Source organism: Muntiacus reevesi, chromosome 17, assembly GCF_963930625.1.
Source record: "Muntiacus reevesi chromosome 17, mMunRee1.1, whole genome shotgun sequence".
Lineage (NCBI taxonomy): Eukaryota > Metazoa > Chordata > Mammalia > Artiodactyla > Cervidae > Muntiacus > Muntiacus reevesi.
In genome coordinates, this window is record NC_089265.1 from 38,018,821 (window position 1) to 38,039,736 (window position 20,916).

At 36.6% G+C, this 20,916-nt stretch overlaps 1 protein-coding gene across 4 annotated transcripts in view; it reads left to right on the forward strand.

Annotated features, from left to right (window-relative positions):
• The window catches only part of GLIS3 (GLIS family zinc finger 3), a 475,107-nt gene that overhangs the window by 352,459 nt on the left and 101,732 nt on the right, over positions 1-20,916 (forward strand). For all 4 annotated transcript variants that reach the window (XM_065907922.1, XM_065907921.1, XM_065907924.1 and 1 more), the window contains 2 exons: positions 8,362-8,523; positions 12,529-12,639. In XM_065907922.1, the coding sequence (XP_065763994.1) occupies positions 8,362-8,523; positions 12,529-12,639 (273 nt within the window). The remainder of the gene's footprint in view (positions 1-8,361; positions 8,524-12,528; positions 12,640-20,916) is intronic.

The window sequence follows — 20,916 nt, forward strand, 5'->3', positions numbered from 1 at the left end:
TGACAGCAAGCTAAAGGGTCAGTAGGATGTCACCAGGCACAGAAAGTAGAACAAGCAGAGGCAACAGGGAACAATGATGCTTCATTAGGGACTGCAGCTGGACTGGCCTGGAGTCTGGCGGGAAAGGTGGGAGGAGACAGGCCTGACCATGTCCGTGTTAAGCCCTCCTTTGACCTGTAGCCTCTCTCTCTCCTCTCTTTTTTTGTTTTTCTGCTTCTCGTTTCCTTATTTCTCTTTTACTTCATCTATCCCTATCTGAAATCTGAGAGACCCTTTGGAGAAACTAGAGTTTTAGAGAACATTTCTGACACTTTTTAAAAATGCAAAAAATAATCCCTAAAATCCAAAAGATGATTTCTCCAACATTTGTTTCCTCACCTTTAGTCTATAGAAAATAGTTTGGGGGTGTTGGAGCAGGCTGGGTCAGATTCACAATTTGTTCTGAGTGTATGACTATCTCTTGGAATGTAATATGAATGCAGGAAAGGCGGGACGGAGCCTGGTGATTCTTGTGTATCATCTGCACAGCCTATAAAGTGCTGAGTGAACAAGAAACTCAATATTCCCGGGTCTATTGGTATATAAACTGATGCTCAAAATTTTTTGTAAAAGTGTTTTCTTTAATATAGAGTAGCAAAATATATGAAAGTTGCTTTTATATGTAGACTTTATATATATTTCATAGAAGTATTATGCTTTTGCAGATCCATGTGTATGGAATTAAGTGTGCCTAGATGGTGGTCAGAAACAGAGATACATGGAAAATGAAATAATTTGATTTCTTTTAGGTATATTTACACAGGGCCAGTTATATAGCCTTAAATATATTTGCTCTTCTGGCATGTAATCAAAGTGCATTTATTGAGGTCTGACTGTGAACCTCTGAAGGACAAATGCTCTAGTGGATATGTATTTGCAGATTGCATAAAATCAACACTAATAAATAACAATGAAATTCAGGCAACTTACTTATTCTTATGTTTAAACAACCCCCAAACAGCCAGTTTTTTTATTATTTACCCACTCATGGAATAATTATTTGCTTGAAATTGTAGTTTTCTGGCATTGTATTGACACAGCATGAATAATATATGATATTCCTTACATTTGTTGAATAACTGGAGACAGCCATATGATATATTTAAATATCAGTGTTGCACTATGGAGTCTTCTTTTGCCAGTGGTGAATGTAATGCCCAGGATAAGTTTCCATTTGTCCCTATCTCCTTTCAATTTTTATAAACCAGACACGTGATAATTTCCATAAAAATTTAATATGGTTCAAATGTTGGCACAGAAGTAACATATTTCTCTCTACATTGTCATGTGGCTTCTCAAAAACATTTTTTCCATATTCAATTTTTATGTTACACCCTCATTTATTTTGCCACCTCATTTAGAGTGCCCTTTTAAAAGTCAGCTGCTGCCCATGACCCAAAGTGTTTAAAAAAAAAAAAAAAAGAATTTTCTTAAACCAATAAGAAGCACATTCATACTGCCCATTTTGGTAACCTTTGTTTTATACAGATTTCTTAATCAAAACCAAAAAGCGCAACAAGCCAGGAAGTTGTATTTATGAGCTAGTTAATAGATTCATTTTGTACACTAGAATAACAAGGAAAAACATGGTAACTGGAATCTCTTTTTTACAGTTTAGGAAAACATTACAGAAAGGGTTTTATATTAATTCTACAAAATTTTAATAGTTCCAGAAAATCTGGATAAATGAGTACAGTGGGCCACTTCAGGATTCCAGATAAGTGACATATGCACTGAAGTCGTTGACTCATTGAGGCCGAAGTGTCAGAGTGTCTTCGCCATTCTGGCTGCCCCTCCCAGAAGACCAGGAAACTCTGAAGGAAGGCTGTCCTAGGAAACGCCAGTGCAATCTGTTTAGATACTTGGAATCTTTGAAAAATCACTTTGGGGTACACTGATTTCCCTGAAGTTAAGAGAAATCTCAAATTAACCAGGGTAACCCTACCACAATTTTAAATAATTTTCCAATGAGGCCACTGTTCCTTTTGGTAGACCCTTCAAAATGTTATAAAATCAGATATTACTTTTAACCACCAAAAGGAAACATACAAACTCCTTTTCTGTGAGTACATTTCTTCCATTATGGACAATAAGGTGATTAGATTAAAAACATGAGTAAAATCACTCATGTTTTCAAGTAAGAACCTGCGGAGACATCTCCTTCCTCTTTACAGAATTAGTAGTCTGAATGAAGCTTGGAGAGGGAAGAACTCCATATTACTCACTATAGTAAATTCATGAACTACATACTTTTTTAAAGCCTCAAAACATTTGAATTATTTTCTTCTCCCTTTATGTAACACTTTAGACAAGTTGATGTGGTAAATATTAAGATTTGCTGGAGCATCCAGTTCTAATAAGATGCACTGGGAACAGAAACCTCAGGGTGGCATGAGGCAAGCCATATGTCCAAATGCGAATAACACTGAGGGAGAAGCAATATCAGATTGCTCCAGTGTGCTTCTGCAGGCTTTCTGTTTTGATTTCTTGTGCTTTTCTTTTTTTTTTTTTTCTGACTTTTCTTCTGCTTTTCTGCCCCTAGACAACACTCTCTGTTCTCTTCTCAACCTAAGTTTAACAATTAGATTTCACTCTTCCACACTTCTGTGGACGAAGCGACAATAGTTTGGTTCATCAAAAGCAAGCCTTTTTATTCTTACTCTAGTTCTTCGTTTGTGTCTTTTTTCTTTAAATCCCATTAAACTGTACATTTTCAACCTGAAAGTACTTTAATAAGCCCTAGAACCTTACTTTTCAAATTGGAATCTTTGAACACTCAACATTTAAAAATATGACGTAGGAGGTGGTTAGAAATGCAGAATCTCAGGTCCTACTCTCTTATCTACTGAATCAAATCTGTATTTTAATACTGACAACATGCCCAGTGACTCATGAACACATAAAGATGGCCAACACTGTCCTGGAAGAAAGCTGTTGAATCTCAGCTAAACACTAGAGTCAGATTTCTCACCTCTTCTCGTGAGTGTGAGGTGGCTCTGGGCCCTCAGCTCTGCCTTTGTCCCCCTCTTTTGGAGTCACAGAAGAAGCCATCTTTTACTTACACCTTTTGCAGGTATGTCCATGATTCAAGTAGACTTGAACTCTTGGACTTATTGTGGAAGTCACCTTGACTATGTCCACAGCGTGATAAATATTTTCTGACCTTTCCACCAATGGCTTTCATCTCTGTTGTCTTTGGGCTGTACATGGGAGATGTAAACTAGCATATAATTCATCCTAAGTCCGCAACTCTGCACAGCATATCACAGCTCAGCCATCACTAATAGGAATAATTGGTCTTGACTGATGAAATTGTAAAAGCTTATACCTCCAAGGGTCGTAAACACGGAGCCTTAATTGAAATCAAATGTATATTTTTAAAAGGCACGTCCAGCATTATAGACTCCTTTCTGTTTTGGTTTTGTTGACACTAGTGATGGTAGAGAAACCTGATCAGGAAAGGTTTGCTATTATTACTGCTTTGAATATGAACTTGTGCTTCTCAACACTATAAATTGCTGATTAGGGGAAGGAGTAATATTCTACTTGATTACTGGTTACACATATGGAATAAATCCTATTTTAATGGTGTCTAATGAGTCTTTCATTTTCAAAACCTTACACAAAAGCCTCTAATAGAAAGGGAAAGTAATATTTCAAAGGTCATCTTAATGCCACTTAATGTCAACAATCTGTAATCAAGCCAATATATATAGATGGTGATTACAGTCCAGTTGTGATCCTTTAAATATGAAATAATCTCCTAAATTAACAAAGTGGTGCAAGCTAAGTTTCTCTGGATTTGAGGCAACTTATACTTCTTAATTAAGGCTTGTTCCTTGAAAACAGCCTTAGAGTTAAAGAGATTTTTCTCAGAGTAAGGCTTCACACAGTGCCGTATTTTCAAACCCGTGAGATTTAAAGTTCTGTCACTTCATGCATTGTTCTTGTATGTGTCTGTAGTCACTGAAATGTGCAATTGGAAAATAATGGCTCCCCTTCACTGCTTTTTCTCAACAGCAGAATGTAATAGGCGCTAGAAACATGGGATGTTTTGTTGGTCAAGAGGTCACTGAGGGAATTTTTAGGCATGCCTATTTCAGAACTAGAATCTGCTTGGCAACAGATTAAATAGTTAAGAGCTTAAAGAATCTCTAGTATGAGACTGGCATTCTGGAATATTGTCTCATTTGCAGTGCATATGAAGATAACCCTCCTTTATCCTGGGATGGAGATGTTTCTTTTCAGTCCAGGGCTGCTGCAAGCCCCTATGACTCTTGCCCCAATTAGAAATGAGTGAATTCTGCAAGACATTTTGCTTCTGTCAGGAGATTGTCTTGAGAACATAAACAGTGATTACAATGTGAATTTCATTCCAAACTCACAGGCACACAGTAGCATCAGAATCTCCTAGAAGGCTCCTTAACACTCAGAGGTCTGGGCCTGCACCCCCCAGGTTTCTGTTCTGTAAGTCTGGAGTTGGGCTAGAGAATCTGTGTTTGTGACAGGTTCCCAAGGGTGTGACAATGCCTCCGATCCACACAATGTATCTTTGAGAATCATTGCTCATGCCTCATCAGTATATGACCTTCCCAGCCACATGGAATGATCTTGATTCCATATTCCCTTGAGTAAAGTGTGAGTCTTAATCCTTTTGTTTCTCTCATTGTCTATCACATAGTGCCATGCTCCCAGGGCTTACTCGGTGTTTGTCGGGGAGGAAAATAAGAATGCTATTTAGATAAAATTACCCATGTGTACCAGACCCTTTTCCCACCACCACTCCCTGAAACGTTACCATTTGTTTTCTTTGTCCTTCTCTTTGTTCTACTTTTTCTCCTTCTGCTACTCGCTTGGATTCTGAGAGTTTGTTTGTTGTTTTTCTCTAATCTTTCTGTATTTGGCCTGTGTTTGAAGAACAGGCAATCTCTGATGATCCATCTATGTGTCACTGGGCCTTAGATTCCTGGCTCCACAGCCAGTCCAGGAAGGAGATATCCAGTGACTAAGATATCGGTCAGTCTTTGTGAAGGAGTTGGTTCATGGCAATGACCCAAGCAGTCAGGTGACAATTTGGACCTTAGATCTCAGGATAGACTTTGCACTTTAGGAATCTTGATGAGAAAGTATGTAGCCAAATTCAAGGAAATTCTCCTGGGGTTCCTGCTTTCCTTTACATTTAGATGTTTCTTTACAAGGTGAGACTCATTCAAGATTTTGAAAACCTGAAAAAATGTAAGTAGAAAACAAGGCAACCATTTACTCAGATACCCAAAACAGCCAGTTTAGGTGTATTTTGTAACAGTCTTGTATAGTTCTACCAAAATATTAGTTTATTTTTAATGTATTTGCATTTAATTGAACTTACAATCTTAGGGTAAAATTGCCTGAGGGAGAGGAAATACTTGTTTGAATTACAGGTTTATTTCCATCATGAATGGTAATGAATCCACAAAATCGTTTGCTTTCAAGTTTCATCCAGATACCCTTAGAGAAATGAACGGGTCCTGTTTTTTCTTCTTGTAGAATTGTTAGTGTGGTAAGTTCAATCAGATGTTATTCTTTGCATACTCTTGTGATGGGTTGGGTGTTAGGCCCCTCATGGAGCCATTTATCAATTCTTCAGCACTTCATTTTATTGGCTTGGGTGGGGTTCATGGTTTCTTCTCAGTGAATTTCTTCAATAAGAGCAAATGGGTGATGTTTTTATGAGCTCCCAGTACATGGGGTTGCCTTGCTCTAGCCTTTATTCCTTCAACTCAGTGGGATCAAATCACTTCACTCCTTAATCTTTTCTCCTGAAAGTAGTATACTGCCCGTACACGTACCACAAAGACTTTTGTCTTCTGGACTTCACTGTTACAGAGGAAACATTTGAGATCAGCTGGATTTGCATGACTTTACTGATAATCTTTTAGTTGCCATTTTCAATCTGAGTGCTCATGTTTTCCTCCATCTTTGCTATTTTAAAAAAAATGGTCAGGATGTTATGAGATACAGTTCATTTTTCACTGATTTGCTTGGAATGCAGCAAGCACTTTGGTTTGATCATTGCTTCTGTTAACAATAATACCAGCAATTTTTTGACTTTGAACATTTACATGGACATTTAACTAGAGAGACCTTGGGAATGCTAGTCTACATATAGTTTACATCTGATGAAGTAGGCAGTTGGAATTAGTTCTGGGGCATCTTTGGGATCCCGTCCAATCATTGTGTGGTAGATCCAAGGGGCTTATTTTTCTGGTGCTCACAGAAATCTCATTAAGCTATTCTAAAATGATTCTCCCCTCCAGTGTTGGTGCTGAGACAATGCAGGCTTTTCTCTGATCAAGATCTCAGGTGACTGTAGAATAGTGGATGTTGGGTCCTACTTGAATCTGGGTATGCACCCCTATAAAATGATGTCCACCCTGCAAAACAACCTTCCTAGGAACTGGGCTACAGGCTTGATGTGTCCAAAACCATAAGCTCATTTTAGAACTAAGTGTGGTCTATCAGATGATTCCAAGACAAACTGAGTTACACGGAAGTATACACTGAGTTGTCATTCAGAGTGAACCTTAAAAACAGAGGTTTGGTTGGCAGGGGTCTCTTAGCCAAGAGGGGGTTACTTTTGAGCCCTTAGATTCTCAAACATGAGAACCACTTGAAAACCTGCAGAAACAAGCATTTAACTCCTCTCCCTCTAGCGATGTAACACTATATGCCTTTCATTCTGTTGAAAAGTAGTTGGCTTTGTCAGCAATCATCTTCTGTTCAGGCTAAATTTACTTTTATGTGAAATAGAAATCAGGAAAACACTGGAATTATTTTAAGCAAAATATCAAAATTGAAATAAACCAACATATGTCTGTGAAACATGTATAACTCTCAATCAAAAATAAGTGCAACTTTCATAAATTTCTTAAAATATTCTAGCATGCAAAATCTAGACAACTTATTTAAATAGATGGTGTTGTGACATGTTTAATTATTCTTCCTCCCTTGTTCATCCTCTACTTAAAGGTGAAATTGAAATAACCAAAACCTGACCCAACTCTGGGTCACCCCTTCATGAATAATGTTCTAATCTGTTGTATTAATAAAAAAGTAAGAGAATTGAGGAATTTTATAACATTTCTTGCAGTAAGTTTAAGTTATACCTGCTAATTTTTAATGTAAACCATTTTCAATTTAACATTCTTTACTTCTGTTCCCCTTACCACCCTTACATTCCTCTCTAAGATGTAATGCTTCTTAATTGCATTAAACATATTATGTTTTGTTCTTGTAGTTTTTAAATTGCAGTTTTCCTTGCACTGGGAACTCTAATGGCATCAAAATTGCTGAAGGGACATATATATTCCAGGGCTTAGCACCAAAGAGAGAATTAAAGGATAAACACCCATCTCACATTTATGCTTCATATGTAGGCATTCTCTAGCATGTTTTCTGTTATACTGTCACTTCAAGGATTGAAATCACTTTGACCCTCCAATAGTAGCTGATATTTTGCACACAGAAGACAATAAGTAAATGATCCGTAAATATTACTGACAAACCAATGAAACATTTCTTAAGATCTTTAACTTTCCTTTTATAATTCTTCTCTTCAAGAACCAGATAACAAAGTTTCTTTAAAAATAGAGATAAATAAAACTATAACTTTATTTGGAATATGATTTAGTACTAGATGGATTCTCTTCTTGTTCCTTTTTAAAAGCATGTTAAAAACTTTATCTCATTAGGCTTGGCATCACCCTATATATTAAAAAGGTCACTCTTGGAAGTTGAAAACCACTTAAGGTAGAACTAAGAAAGCTTATTATCATAATGAGTCAGCAGACACATGTCCTTTTCATCTCTAACTCTTGGGTCTTCAGTTCACATTTTTCCCTCAAACATCACTCTGATTCTTTTGTTGTTGTTAGTTTATTAGTTGTAAGGAGTTTCTTCCTTCCCGATTCCTTCAATTTAGACCAATTTGGAAATGGAAAAGTGTGTTAATTTTTTAACAAATCTTTAAGACATGCTTTACTGTATTTTTATTAAGCAAGCCAGATGGCTCACAGCAAATTTTCTCTGACATAAGTAATCACAAAAATCAGTTTGGGACACAAATCTGGTATGGAAAGTGGCAAGCATATTCAGGAGAAAAATGCAGTTCACACAAACATATGGATATTTTTAGAAGTAATACTGTTACTATTTGGATTTCATCTTATTTTATTTTTTTGTTATAGGCTAAGAACAAACTAAGGACATTTATTTTTCCTGTCCCCCGCAACCCCAAACATTCAAGGTCCTTCTCAGCAACCAAAAATTATTTTCTTTTTGCAGTTTGAAGGTTGCAAGAAGGCCTTTTCAAGGCTCGAAAATCTCAAGATTCATTTGCGGAGCCACACAGGCGAGAAGCCGTATTTGTGCCAGCATCCGGGCTGTCAGAAGGCGTTCAGTAACTCCAGTGACCGCGCCAAGCATCAGAGGACACATCTGGACACTGTAAGAATGGCAGGACCTTTCCAACTTCCAGCCTCAAGTCCCGGTGTGAGGGAGTGCCCATTGATAGTGGGATGGTGAAGGTGTTTGCTTTATGACCTGCAGGTTACAGGGACAATGCCAAGGGCAGCAGTGAAACCTGGTAAACAGCCAGAAGGGGCCCTGTTTGGTTCTTTCTTTTCCTTTTTCTATAGTAACAAGTTATCCTAAATATTACAGCTGCCTGGGACAAAACAGTTCGTATATAAAGCAGAGGCACTTTGGGGGCTGTTATATAGCAGATTTTAGTACAGAGAATGACTGCTAGAGATTGGACCTTAAAATAAATATTTAGATATCAAGATATACTAAGATAGATAAGATACTCTATTGCTAGAAACAGGAAGCACTTTTTTTTCTTATTTTGATTCTTTTTTTCTTGACATAAGAACGTTGAGACTGGCATGCTTTTTGAAAGTGAATCTGGCCTTTTGCTTTAGAAACCACCTGGTATTTTCACCTTCAAGTGATCTAAAAAGAATCAGCAAATCTTTCCCAAGGGTCCTGTTTCATCACTCTTCCTACGTGTTAACAGCCACATATCCACTGACATACAACCTATGAGAACAATTTATTTTCATTATTATGCCTTAATTCTCTTAGTGCTGAAACACTGTGTTCACTTGCTAATGCCCTTTCCATGACTCGGTCTTTTGTTTTCTCAATTATGTTGATCGTCTTCCTTTGCATTTCTCAGGTTTTGGTGCCATTTTTTTTACATGAGGCTAGGTGGACTATATGTAATTTTAGTTCACTTAACAAAGTCATCAGGGTAAATGTCTTATACACATCACAGATCTCTTATCCCACATTCTTGCAAGTAATGTATTCATGACAGTACTTTTTCAGTGTTAACATTCTGATGTCTATTATTAAGCTACTTCAGAATTTGAATTTTGAAAAGATACTGTTATTTCTACACACCTTCTCATACATATTTAAGATTCTTCTGATGTTATAGCTGACATATTTATTAAATTTTATATTAGTCGCTATTAGTCATATTGATAGCAGTCATTTTAGCTATATGTCACATAACCTTTCTAAACAGAATTATATCCTAATATACATAATGTGATGGTTAGCCTAGTAAACATCTGAAATATAATTAGAGTAGTGTGGCTGTAAGATGGACCCTTTCTGATCTAGCTGAGTTGAATTCAATGAATTTAGGACCAATAGAATGGAATATTAAATGAATAAATTTGGTGAATAGCAGTATTTTTTAAAAGTAGAAATAGGAAAGAGAATGAATTATGTTTAAATACCCTATTTTGTATGTCTAAAATGGTCTTGGTAGAATCTTATAAATTTTACAATTTGTCATTAAACTTTATCATGGAAGAATGAACATTCATGAGACAAGATTGTCTTGAGAAATTGCTTCTACTCTAGCTAGTTATCTGGAGTTTGAAAGAACTATTGTGAGGCTAAGTGTTATGGTTCTACAATACCCTTCTTTGCTTGGAGCTAATTTTAGCTAATCAAACCAAGAGCATTTTCTAAAGTCATTTTGAATTTAAAAAGTCCCTTTGGAAAACTTTTGAGAAAAACTACCTAAGATAATAATTTCATGATTCAGTTCAATGCAGTAGCTTTTAAAACTTAGCTGTTTTTTTTTTTTTAAAGTATTTCTCCATTAAATCTTTTAAAACCATCATTTTTTTCTCTGAAATCCAAACTACCTTCTTGTTGCTTAAAGAATTTATTATTAAAATTTAGGTCCACATTCCCTTTCATTAAGTACTCCTTATGCTAATAACTCCTTATGTTAATACTATCAGAATTTTAGATAAAGTATCTTACTTCAATTAAATGGATTCTTTACTTCCAGGAAAATGATTTGCCCATAAAGATGACTGAGTTCATAATTCTAACCCTGGAAAGTGTTATTAAATCATTCCTCTATTAGCATCTTAATGTCTAAACAGGGGGAATAATTTTATAGTATAAATGGAAAATAATGAAGAATATAGTTTGATGAAGTGTAACATGCCATTTAAAGCTTAGGTAATCTGAGTTAAAATGACCAGTACACTTGTACCACTTAGACCAGTCCCTGGCATTGCTGTTTTGGCATACTGATCCCAGGGGAGAGACTGAAAGCTAGATGGGAGGAATGGTCAGTATTCAAGCCTTTTTCAAGAGTATCTCAAAATCAAATCCAAAATGACATTAACCATTTCTTATCTTTCCAACCCAAGTAATGGTGACTATTGTAATAATAATGGCATCAATTTATATAATGCATTAATATTCCCCCCAATTTTTATATACAGCATCTCTAATGCAAAATATGAACTTATGTGGTCATAACATGACTGCCAGTAAAGATGCTGGCTTATTTCCCCCCATGCAGGAAAGGGAAGACTAGGGGAAAAAAATTGTGAACCCAGAAAATATTCCCAGGTTAAAGAAAACCTTTGTTTACCCAATGGAAACTTCCTTGGCAGATGACTTCAGCCCGTAATTGGCTCATCATTTTGCAGAAACTGTGACTTATTGAGAGGCTGGTTCATCCATTGTTCATTGTTAGACCCCTGATATGTGATACAATGTCTAGCACATTATGGAAGCAAAAGAGCTGCTGAGTGATTCATTCATTCAATCAGTCAGTTAGTCAATGAACAAACACACCAGATAATCAAACTTAGAATTCAAACTAGGATTGTCAAACTAAATGATATATTCATGACTTCATCTTGTTCTTGGAATAAAAATTAGCAACAATAGCAATAAAAAAGTGAAACACATATATGGTTTTTAGAAAGCAAATAATATAATTCACACAAATGTTGGCCTACAAAATGACAAGCAAGTGCATGAGAACAGGAACAAAATATAAATACTAAGGAAAACAACCTGAATTTTGGGGGGAGTGGGGTTGGTCGATAGAATAGTATGTTTCTAAAGTGAGATTTCTATTGTAGAGACAGTTTCAGTTCTCTTCCTCACATTTCACCTCATGCAGGCACAAATTTAATGTCTCACCAGATGAGGTACTAAGTAGATGAGTGACAGTTAATACATCTTATAAATGCAGTTAATCTTGTAGTTTGGGTTTTTATTTTTTTTTTCAGTTCTTATGATAAGAAAGTTTTTATTTATTCTACAGTGTAAAAGTCACATTCTCAAACCTTGGGTTTGAATTTAGTTGTTACAGTAGGAATAGTTGCTAAAATTTGAATCAATGTGTAATGCTCTCATCCAGTCATTCCTAATTATCATGTACCAATCACCAGGGTCATAAAAATAAAAAAGATGCTAGATTCTGTCTTGGGCTCCACACCTTACATCTCTCAGGCGCATGGGAGGATTGGAGTAGCCAGAACTTGTTTTCTTTCTCGTCGTGCTCAGCCAAGAACTTATTCACCTAATCTAGGCCTAACAGCAGGACTCCTCTGCAACTAATAATATTAATGTTTCTTTGGCTGATTTCTCATGTGTCTGTTGTTTGAAACCTGCTGTCTTCTACTTACTTTCCACTAATTTTCCCTTTTAATTCTCTCCCTCTCTCTTTCTGAATCAGGTTTCTTCTGAAACATTGCCAGTCTTTTCTGGACTTTTCTACAGCTTCTTATACCTGAACTCTTAAAGAATATGTGTTTCCTAATTTCTGACAGTACCAGAGATTGTTTTCAGGGGAACATAATTGTAAGTATGACTGGAGATACTAATAATTTTCATATTGAAAAATGCCACAGGAGGTTTCGTGGCAAGAGGGCATTCTGTAGCAGTCTCTTAAAAATCTTCAAAGATAAGCCATCTCTTTGTTTCTTGAAAGTTTATTCTTCTCTTTGCCTTGATGCAAACTTACTGGGCTTTCTAATTAAAATGCATGAGTATCACATAGCAATTGACATTAATCAGTTGGCAGCAGTTCATGCTCTGAAGTCAATAGTCTTTGAGTAAATCTTTCTCAGTTACCTTTATGATTTAACCACAGCTCTTTCTTTCTTTCTTATTTAGAAACCTTATGCTTGTCAAATTCCGGGATGCACCAAACGCTACACAGACCCAAGTTCCTTAAGAAAGCATGTGAAGGCACATTCTTCCAAAGATCAGCAAGCAAGGAAAAAGGTAATTTTAAATGAAAATTTATCCAGCCAGGAAAAGCACATTTAAATTCCTCTTGCAGTACTGGGAGCTTCTGTGGGACATTGGTAATCCTAATGCTTCTCAAAGTGTAACATATTTTTGACTCTGAGTAGAGAAGTCTTTCATGAAGTATCAGCAAGGCTGTGATTTTCATAACTAATGTAATCAGATATGAGTTTCTGGGGAGGATTTGTATAATAGAAGTTGATGAAATTAGTGAAAGTCACCAAAACTGGAAAGTAACAAAATTAAGTTCAAATAGTTTAAGAAAATTGAATTGGGAAAACAACACAACAAATACTCTTTCTTGTGATAAGTGCTTAATAAATAGCAATAAAAAACATAAAATATCAATTGGCTAAAATTATTAGCTCTGATGAAGACGGTAGGATGAGTATGTATAGAGCATTATTCCCTTTAAGCTTAGAAAAACACGTTTCTTAATAGGTACTATATATGAAAGTCTGAGAAATTGAACCTAAAATCACTTTTGACATCATTGAGGGCTTAGTGCATCTCTCAGAGTTCTTAGAAACTGTAGTATCTCTCAGATTTGGAAGAAATGCTAAAGATCAACCTGCCAACCCACCTGACTTGTCCTCCTGACTTCGTAAGATCTCCAGCAAGTGGCTGACAATACTGTTCTTTAACATCTTGGGAAACAAAGAGCTTACTACCTTTCAAGGCATTTTCTAATACCAGACTTTGTAAATTTTTGGACCAAAAAATATGTTCCAATTATGGCAGAAAATATGTTGACCTGACCTTGGTTTTTCACTTGTGTTTAGATGGGTGCCTCATTCATTTAAGAGCCCTTCATAACAAGTTTAAGGGAAGTTTAAGACTAAACTTATTTCAAGTGACTGAACACTGTTGTTGTTCAGTTGCTAAGTCATGTCTTACTCTCTGCTATCCCATGAAGCACACCAGGCTTCCCTGTACCTCCCTGTCTCCTGGAGTTTGCTCAGACTCATGTCCACTGAGTCAGTGATGTCTGTGATCTCCTATGGTTTTATTAAACCCTATGGCATGGTTTTCAGGTCACCATGGCTTCCAGCTAGCCACAATCTTTCATTCTTTTATGATTTATAGGGATTTAGTGCTTTTATTTGGGGATATGCTCCATAACCTTTTTGTTACTTGAGCTTTTTCTTCCTTAGGAGGTGTTAGTACAATGCCAGTTGAGGGCTCATATATGGAAATAATTTGACCTCTCCACTATGAGTTAGAAAAATGTCCAGTTAGAAAAATTTGATAAAAGTTCTTTTTTAAAATAGATATTCTTAATGACATACAAGCCCACTCTTATAAGTTAGTTGTTAAAATTATTTATTTTTCCTCTATAAATATAGTTGAAAGTGAAAGTGTTAGTCACTCAGTCATGTCTGACTCTTTGTGACCCCATGAACTGTAACCCACCAGGCCCTCTGTCCATGGAATTCTCCAGGCAAGATACTGGAGTACATAGCCATTCCCTTCTCCAGGGGATCTTCCAGACCCGGGGATCTAACCATTGTCTTCTGCATTGCAGGCAGATTCTTTACTGTCTGAACCAGTAGAAAAGCCCACATAAGTATAGTTAAATCTTTTTAATTGGAATCCCAGTCAACTGGTAATAGATGATCATTATCAATATATCATAATAGATGATCATTCAACATGGATTGGAATATGTTCCTGTATTTTAAAACAGCAAAGGAACTAAGTGAATTAATAATAAAAATAAAGTTGTAAGAAGGATGTTTAATATTCTTAAAATAACACACCATTGTTACAATGACATACTGTTAATTGTTTAGGAGGACATTATCCATGTGTATCTTGTAAACTTAAAATAGTAAGTTGTGTTTCTTAAAAAATCCTCTTGCTGAGTTTCTTCCCCCTAAATCTGACCATTGTCTACCTCCAAGTTGTCCCAAATGTATGAGGCTTTGCTGTATTAGCAAATTTGTTATGAGATTGAAGAGCATCTTCATAGAGAATAACAACTGTGGACTTGACAGAATGTAAGTCTCACACGCAGACAGATAAGCCGTAATATGATATTCAACCCAAGAGAGTAACCTAGGTTGACAGTAGGTATGAAAACATAATGAGATATTTTTAGGAATTATTAATAGCTTATATTGCTCAGACACAGAGTATTTCAGCTTCTTTATAAGGGAAGAGTAGTTATGATTCTGCAAAAGATGTTTGAAGCACTAATTTAAAGAAGATAATCAGATCTTAAGAGTATAAATTTGTAAACAGTTTTTAAGAACCTTTAATAGACAATCTGGATAAAAGGATATTCTTTCAAGGGGCAGAATTACAATCTAATGTCAAATATTACAATATTCTCTTAATTTTGTCTTATATAAAATGAGGTATTGTCACTCCAATGATTCAGCTTTTGTTGTTCACTCTTTCCTGTGACTGAATTGAATTTGGCTGACTTTATTTGCTTAGTCCTTAGTGACAAGTTTACTGTGTTTACTTTCCAAATTTTAACCTGGCCTTTTAATCTGAAGATTTTAAAAATCCTATGTGGATCTTTGATGGACTAATTCATGGAAATTAAAATGATGAAAGTTGTGCTATCCAATAAAAAGAGGTAATATCACTCCCAGGAAAAGCAGTGCTAATAAACCTGAAATCAGTCAATCCACATTTTCAAACCTTGCAACGTTGTATTGGTATGTAGTATTTACATGGTAGAATGTTACTAGACCTCGGAGAGATTCTAATTACTAACTCACATCAGGGCTTGGTATTTGGAATATTTCCTGGCAGCAATGATTTAAAAAAGTAAGAAACAATAACCCTTTTAAAGCAGAATTAAGATTATTTACGACTTTAATTAAAAATTGAAAATTGGCATTATTTCAAAAAGCCTTTACAAAAATGTGAATTCATCAAAAATAACCATAAAAATTCCAAGGTGATAAAGGCACAGTGGAGTAATGGTCCCAGCCCTAGGGAATTGTTTTGTTGAAAAGAATAAAACTCTTTTCTGTCACACCCTGTTAGTCATGGACTCCTTTAATATACCCTGCCTGCCTGCCTGCCTCTAATCCTCTTTTCAACCTCCCCCTGGACACTAAATGACATTATTTTGGTCTTAACATGGCTGGCTTTATGAAGCCTTTCTCTGAAATCATGGTCAGTGACAAGCCACCCTTACCCGTAAGACAAATGTTTATTAGGAGGGGTAGAGATCTTGTAAGTGATGCCCTGGTCATGGGCAGGGGGCCCTTTCCCACACCTGTTGGATCCTACTGAAAACCAAGAACCTGAAAACTCAGCTAAATATTATTCAAGCTGTGAAAACAAAGGAAAAAGAAAAAAAACCTCCTCTGCAAAAGAATTGGGATAATTTGGCTCATTGCATGCAGAGTAACTTTTCTCTTTGTCTGATGTGTGCACACCCACACATCCCATCAGCTGATGTACAGACTTCTTCCATAGAATGTGCTTTGCAGATCTTGAGTCCATTAAATAGAGGGCTACACAGGTAAATGAGTAGCAAAATACTCAAGTCACCAGCTATGGTCTCCAGTGAGAACAGAATTCAGTCTACAGAGCAGAAGGCAGAATCTGTCCTTCAATTTTGTCCGATAATGAGTGGGGAAATAAGAAAAAACTAAAGCAATAAGCCACTTGAAATTTTCCTCAAGGCTGTGAGCTTTGTTAGAAATTTTCAGTTACACCTTGCAAGTGCCATAAGCAGGGAGGTTTCCTTCGATTCTGGCCTGCTATCCAAATGGACTTTTAAAAAGTTAATGGAAAGAATACTGGGCCAAAAGTTAGAGATGACGTGAATCCTTTGTCCATTTTACACTTCCACAAAGATTCCAAACTTTGGGTGTGATTTATTAAATGTTTGTTAAACATTCACCTTTGACCCGCTGTAGTTAACTTTCACTTTTGTGACCTCAACATGGGCTGTTTAAAACCAAGCAAGTGTAGCATTTGAAGTGTATGTGAATGCAACATGTATATGTATTTTCTACTTAGAGAACAGCTCTATATAGCTTTCTGGCTAAAATAGAAATGCTTATTTAATGCAACTCTCTTCATGTAGAACTGGTGATACTCTGGAATCTGTTCAGAGCCACCAGCACCCCATATATACTCAAAACTATAAACAATTTCATTAAACACAACAGAGGCTCACCTTGTTTTGTGCACTTGTTGAAATCTTCAAAAATTCCCTTAAATGAAAGCATGTATAAAAGAGTTAGTGGGACTTACTTTTTCTATCAGTTATTTTGTGTCATCATCTACATAGCATATGGAATATACAGATGAAGCACACAGTCAGAGGTCCTCCCAGATCTTGACAGTCTTTTTTCCTTCATCCTTCCCCCTCCTTCCTTCCTTCCTCCTTCCTTCCATTTTTTTTTCCTGCTCAGGAACAAATTAAGAATCTCTCTAACTATCTATTTACTCTCATGGACAACCATCTCTACCCTTCCACTCTCAATGGAATGTCAGTCATAGACACATATTATAGACATAACATTTCAAGATGAACTGGTGGCTTCTCTTCTTCCACTCACATTTAGGAAATCATATTGGAATTTGAGTAAAACTGATGCTATTACAGCGATGACATTAAAATGGCACTAGCGTGTGTGTGTGTGTGTGTGTGTGTGTGTGTGTGTGTGTGTGTGTGTTTGAGTCACTTATTAACTTTTCTACTTAGCAGTTGTTGCTGACAGATTACTTACATTACACCTCAAAATGATGGTGAGACATACTACCTGCCTGAATGCCCTGATGTCTCGGTTGAGGGTAACAGATTTCAGGAAAGGCACTAGGTATGCTTTTGTAAAATAAACAATTTCAGCTCAAAATAGTGATGCTAACTAATAATTAAATGTAAATGAAAAAGAAAGTCAAGGTAACCCCCAGTTGATAATACTGATTTGGAGTTGAAACCAGTTGCCTGGAGGCTTCTTTGTGAAGCAGATCCAATATGAAACCAGCTGTGCTTTTGAGAACATTTTAATGCTACATGGTGATTGGAGCCAATGAAAAGGAATTGAGAATTCCCATTTGGTGGTGGAAAGTGGAAGGGTAGAGATGGTTGTCCGTGAGAGTAAATAGATAGTTAGAAAAATATTCTGTTCCTTTCTGGAGAGATCAGAGAACCTGTCTTCAGCCTTGTAAATACAGAAAAATAAATACTCGCATCTCTGAGCCTAGCCCAGTGTCTTTTTTAGCCCTTAAAGCAGTGTTTCCCAAAGTGTGTTCTCTAGAACACAATCTACAGAATCTTATCAGGTAATTCTTTTAGAAAGTTTTTTTGTTATCATATAAACTTGGGAAATAATACTCAATGATTTCCCTCTTGTAAGAGTTCTCAGAACCTTAGATCCACCAATATTCCCGAGGGAAACTAACATTAATTTGATTGATTTAATTCAGTATTACTTGGCCAACAAAACAATCTTCTTTTTCCTCTAGAACATCTCATCAAACTACTCTTCTGTAAATTATTTGAGAAATACATCCTCAAGTAATTTATTCCATTCAACAAATATTTATTAAGCACCTACTCTATGTCAGGCATTGGATTAGACCCATGAATGCAAGTGTGCATAAGACAGACATATTCTTTGTCCTCATAGAGCCAAACTATCTTGATGAAATCCAGCAATAATAAAAAAAATGAACAAAAAATAACATAAATGTAGGCAAGGAAGCAGTGAGGAAGTTTAACATGGAGGTAAAAGAGGGGGAACTGTTGAGGTGAGATGGTCAGAAACACATTCAAATGACCACTTTAGAAATGAAAAAACTGTATTGCCTGCAAAAAAATTTAAAGCTCTGCTTAAGTTGAAATATTGTACCTTTCTGTTTGAGCTTCTTTTAAAAGATTCTACTGCTGAGAGCATAGCAGTAGATGTCAGAATCATCTTACTTTGTTGTAGTTAAACTTTGTGGCAGCCTTTCCTCAGTCGGCATTAGAGGAACTGGATGCTAGACAGTGAAAAGCATTATTTGAATCTCCCACCTGAAAATATGACTCAGATAGGCAGCATTTCGGTCCATAGGGTTGCAAAGAGCTGGACGTGACTGAAGCAACTGGGCATGCACGCACATGCACGAGCAGTCAGCATAAGTAGCAAGTGAGACCCTGCATCAGCTCTGGGATTTAAAAACAAGTGAGAACTAAACTTGCCCTCCTGAAGATTACATTCCAGTGAGAGATCCAAGGAGACACGTGCTCTGTGCAGTAGCAGAATTGCTATGAATAAAGTCACACAGAGCGTGCTTCTGGAACATGGTATCTGGGAGTTCCTTTGTGACTGATAGGTACTCTTAAGGAGTGAAGTTTTAGTCTCTCTCATTTAAAGAAATGGGGAGATCAATGGAGTTCTACATTGTTCTTGATTTTATCACAGTTCTTTGTCACGTATGGCACAGTAGTTTTCATTCTATTCCCCTTGAAAATTCTTAATTAGAACCAAAAACTTAGGAGTGTGTGGCAGAGCTCTGGCCAACTATGTAAAGAATGAGGGGCTCATGGCAGGTGCTTTAGTGAGCAGTTCAGGCTGTACAGTGCCTAGCACAGACACCTTATAGAGATGGTTCCTAGATAATTACTTTTTTTGATTGATTGACAGAAACCTTCCAAACTTCTCCTTTCCTTTCTCTTATTAGATCCTGAGGATTCTTGATCAAAATGATTTCATAATAAAAGCATTTATTTCAGACTTTCTGCTGCCTAAACATAGTGTCTTACGATATCATGACAGCTCATCATGGCCCTCCTTGGTTTTGTTCTTTGTCTCCACTTCTGAAGAACTGGTCCCTCATGCAATTACAGCCTCCTCTGCTAGTTCTCTCCTGACTTTTCTTTTCAGATTCAGTTGAATTTTGTCTTTGCTATCCATGAGTAATATTTTTCTACTTGTTTGTGTCTTGAGCTCCAAAGATTTATTTTCAGGTGACTTTACACTGGGGCTTGGGTAAGCCTAATGTGAAAACTTTTCATGTGGATACTGGGAAGGTGGCTGGGTCTCACGAGTAGTTTCTGGATTGGAAGTCAGAAGGTATGGGCTTCTTTTATGCAGTACTATGAATTGCTCCTTGACTTTGCTTAAGTTACAGTCCCCCGGTTTTTCCATTTCCCCATCTTCATAGCTATCTTGAAAGGCAAACATAGGGCCTGAAAGGTAAAAGGGTAACCATCTTGGTAGAAAGTGTTGTTACACATACCTGCAATCCAGGATGGTCTATTGTGAACAACAATGGAACAATAGTATCCTTGAAACTGTTTTTCTTTGTAAGAACTGAATATTCTTGTAGATGAAGACCTCTTTCAGTGATGACTAATAGCTAGTTTCTGTAGGTCATATGGATGCTTGGATGGTGGTGCAAAAATGATCCAAAAGAAGGAAAGGAAGTTGCGACCTAAACCAGAGGGAATTAAAATCAAACTTGAATCTGCCATACTTGGTTCTATTCAGAGGTTAACCTGGGGTCCATGGACCGTAGGGGAATACATGGATGAGTGAGTTCTAGAAAGTCCATGAAATCTCAGAAATTATGTAAAATGTATTTTTCTAAGGAGAAACCCCATAGATTTCACTGACTTTCCAAAATTAAGACTTCTTGATGATAAAAAAGAGAGAACCCCCCACCCCCCGCCGCCACCACCGTACACACATACGAAGGAACACAAGCAAACACTCTGGGCGGTGTGTTATATGCCTATTACCTTGGTTGCAGTTATGATATCATGGGTGTTTGCATATGTCCAAACCCATCAAGTTGTACATATATATGTGCAGTTCCTTGTATATCAATTATACCTCAGTAAAGCTGTTATTAAAAAAAAAAAAAAGACCCTCTGAGCCAAAAGAAATGTAAGCTATCTAGTGACTGTTTCACCTGGCTTTAATTATAATAAACCCCCACAACGTTGCCCAACTAAGAATAATCTATGCTTCTTATGTTCTGGAGGATTGACTCCTACTTACCCAACATGTATTGTGTGTCTGATATTTTGATAAGTGCTTGTGAATACAAAAATGGTAAGATAGGCTCCTTTCCCTTGAGGCAGTCAGAGATGTTAAAGCTGGATTTTGACAGGTGGTGGGCTGATTGTATAGCTGGTGAATTCAAGTATGGGGAGTAGGGTGCAGTAAATTAATGGAGGAGTCTAAAGCAATTGCACCAGTTAGGATGGTATGCAGTTTTACAAGATTATAGACACCTGGACAAGGATAGTGGCAATTGAGAGAAAAATGAGTGGACAGAAAGTGG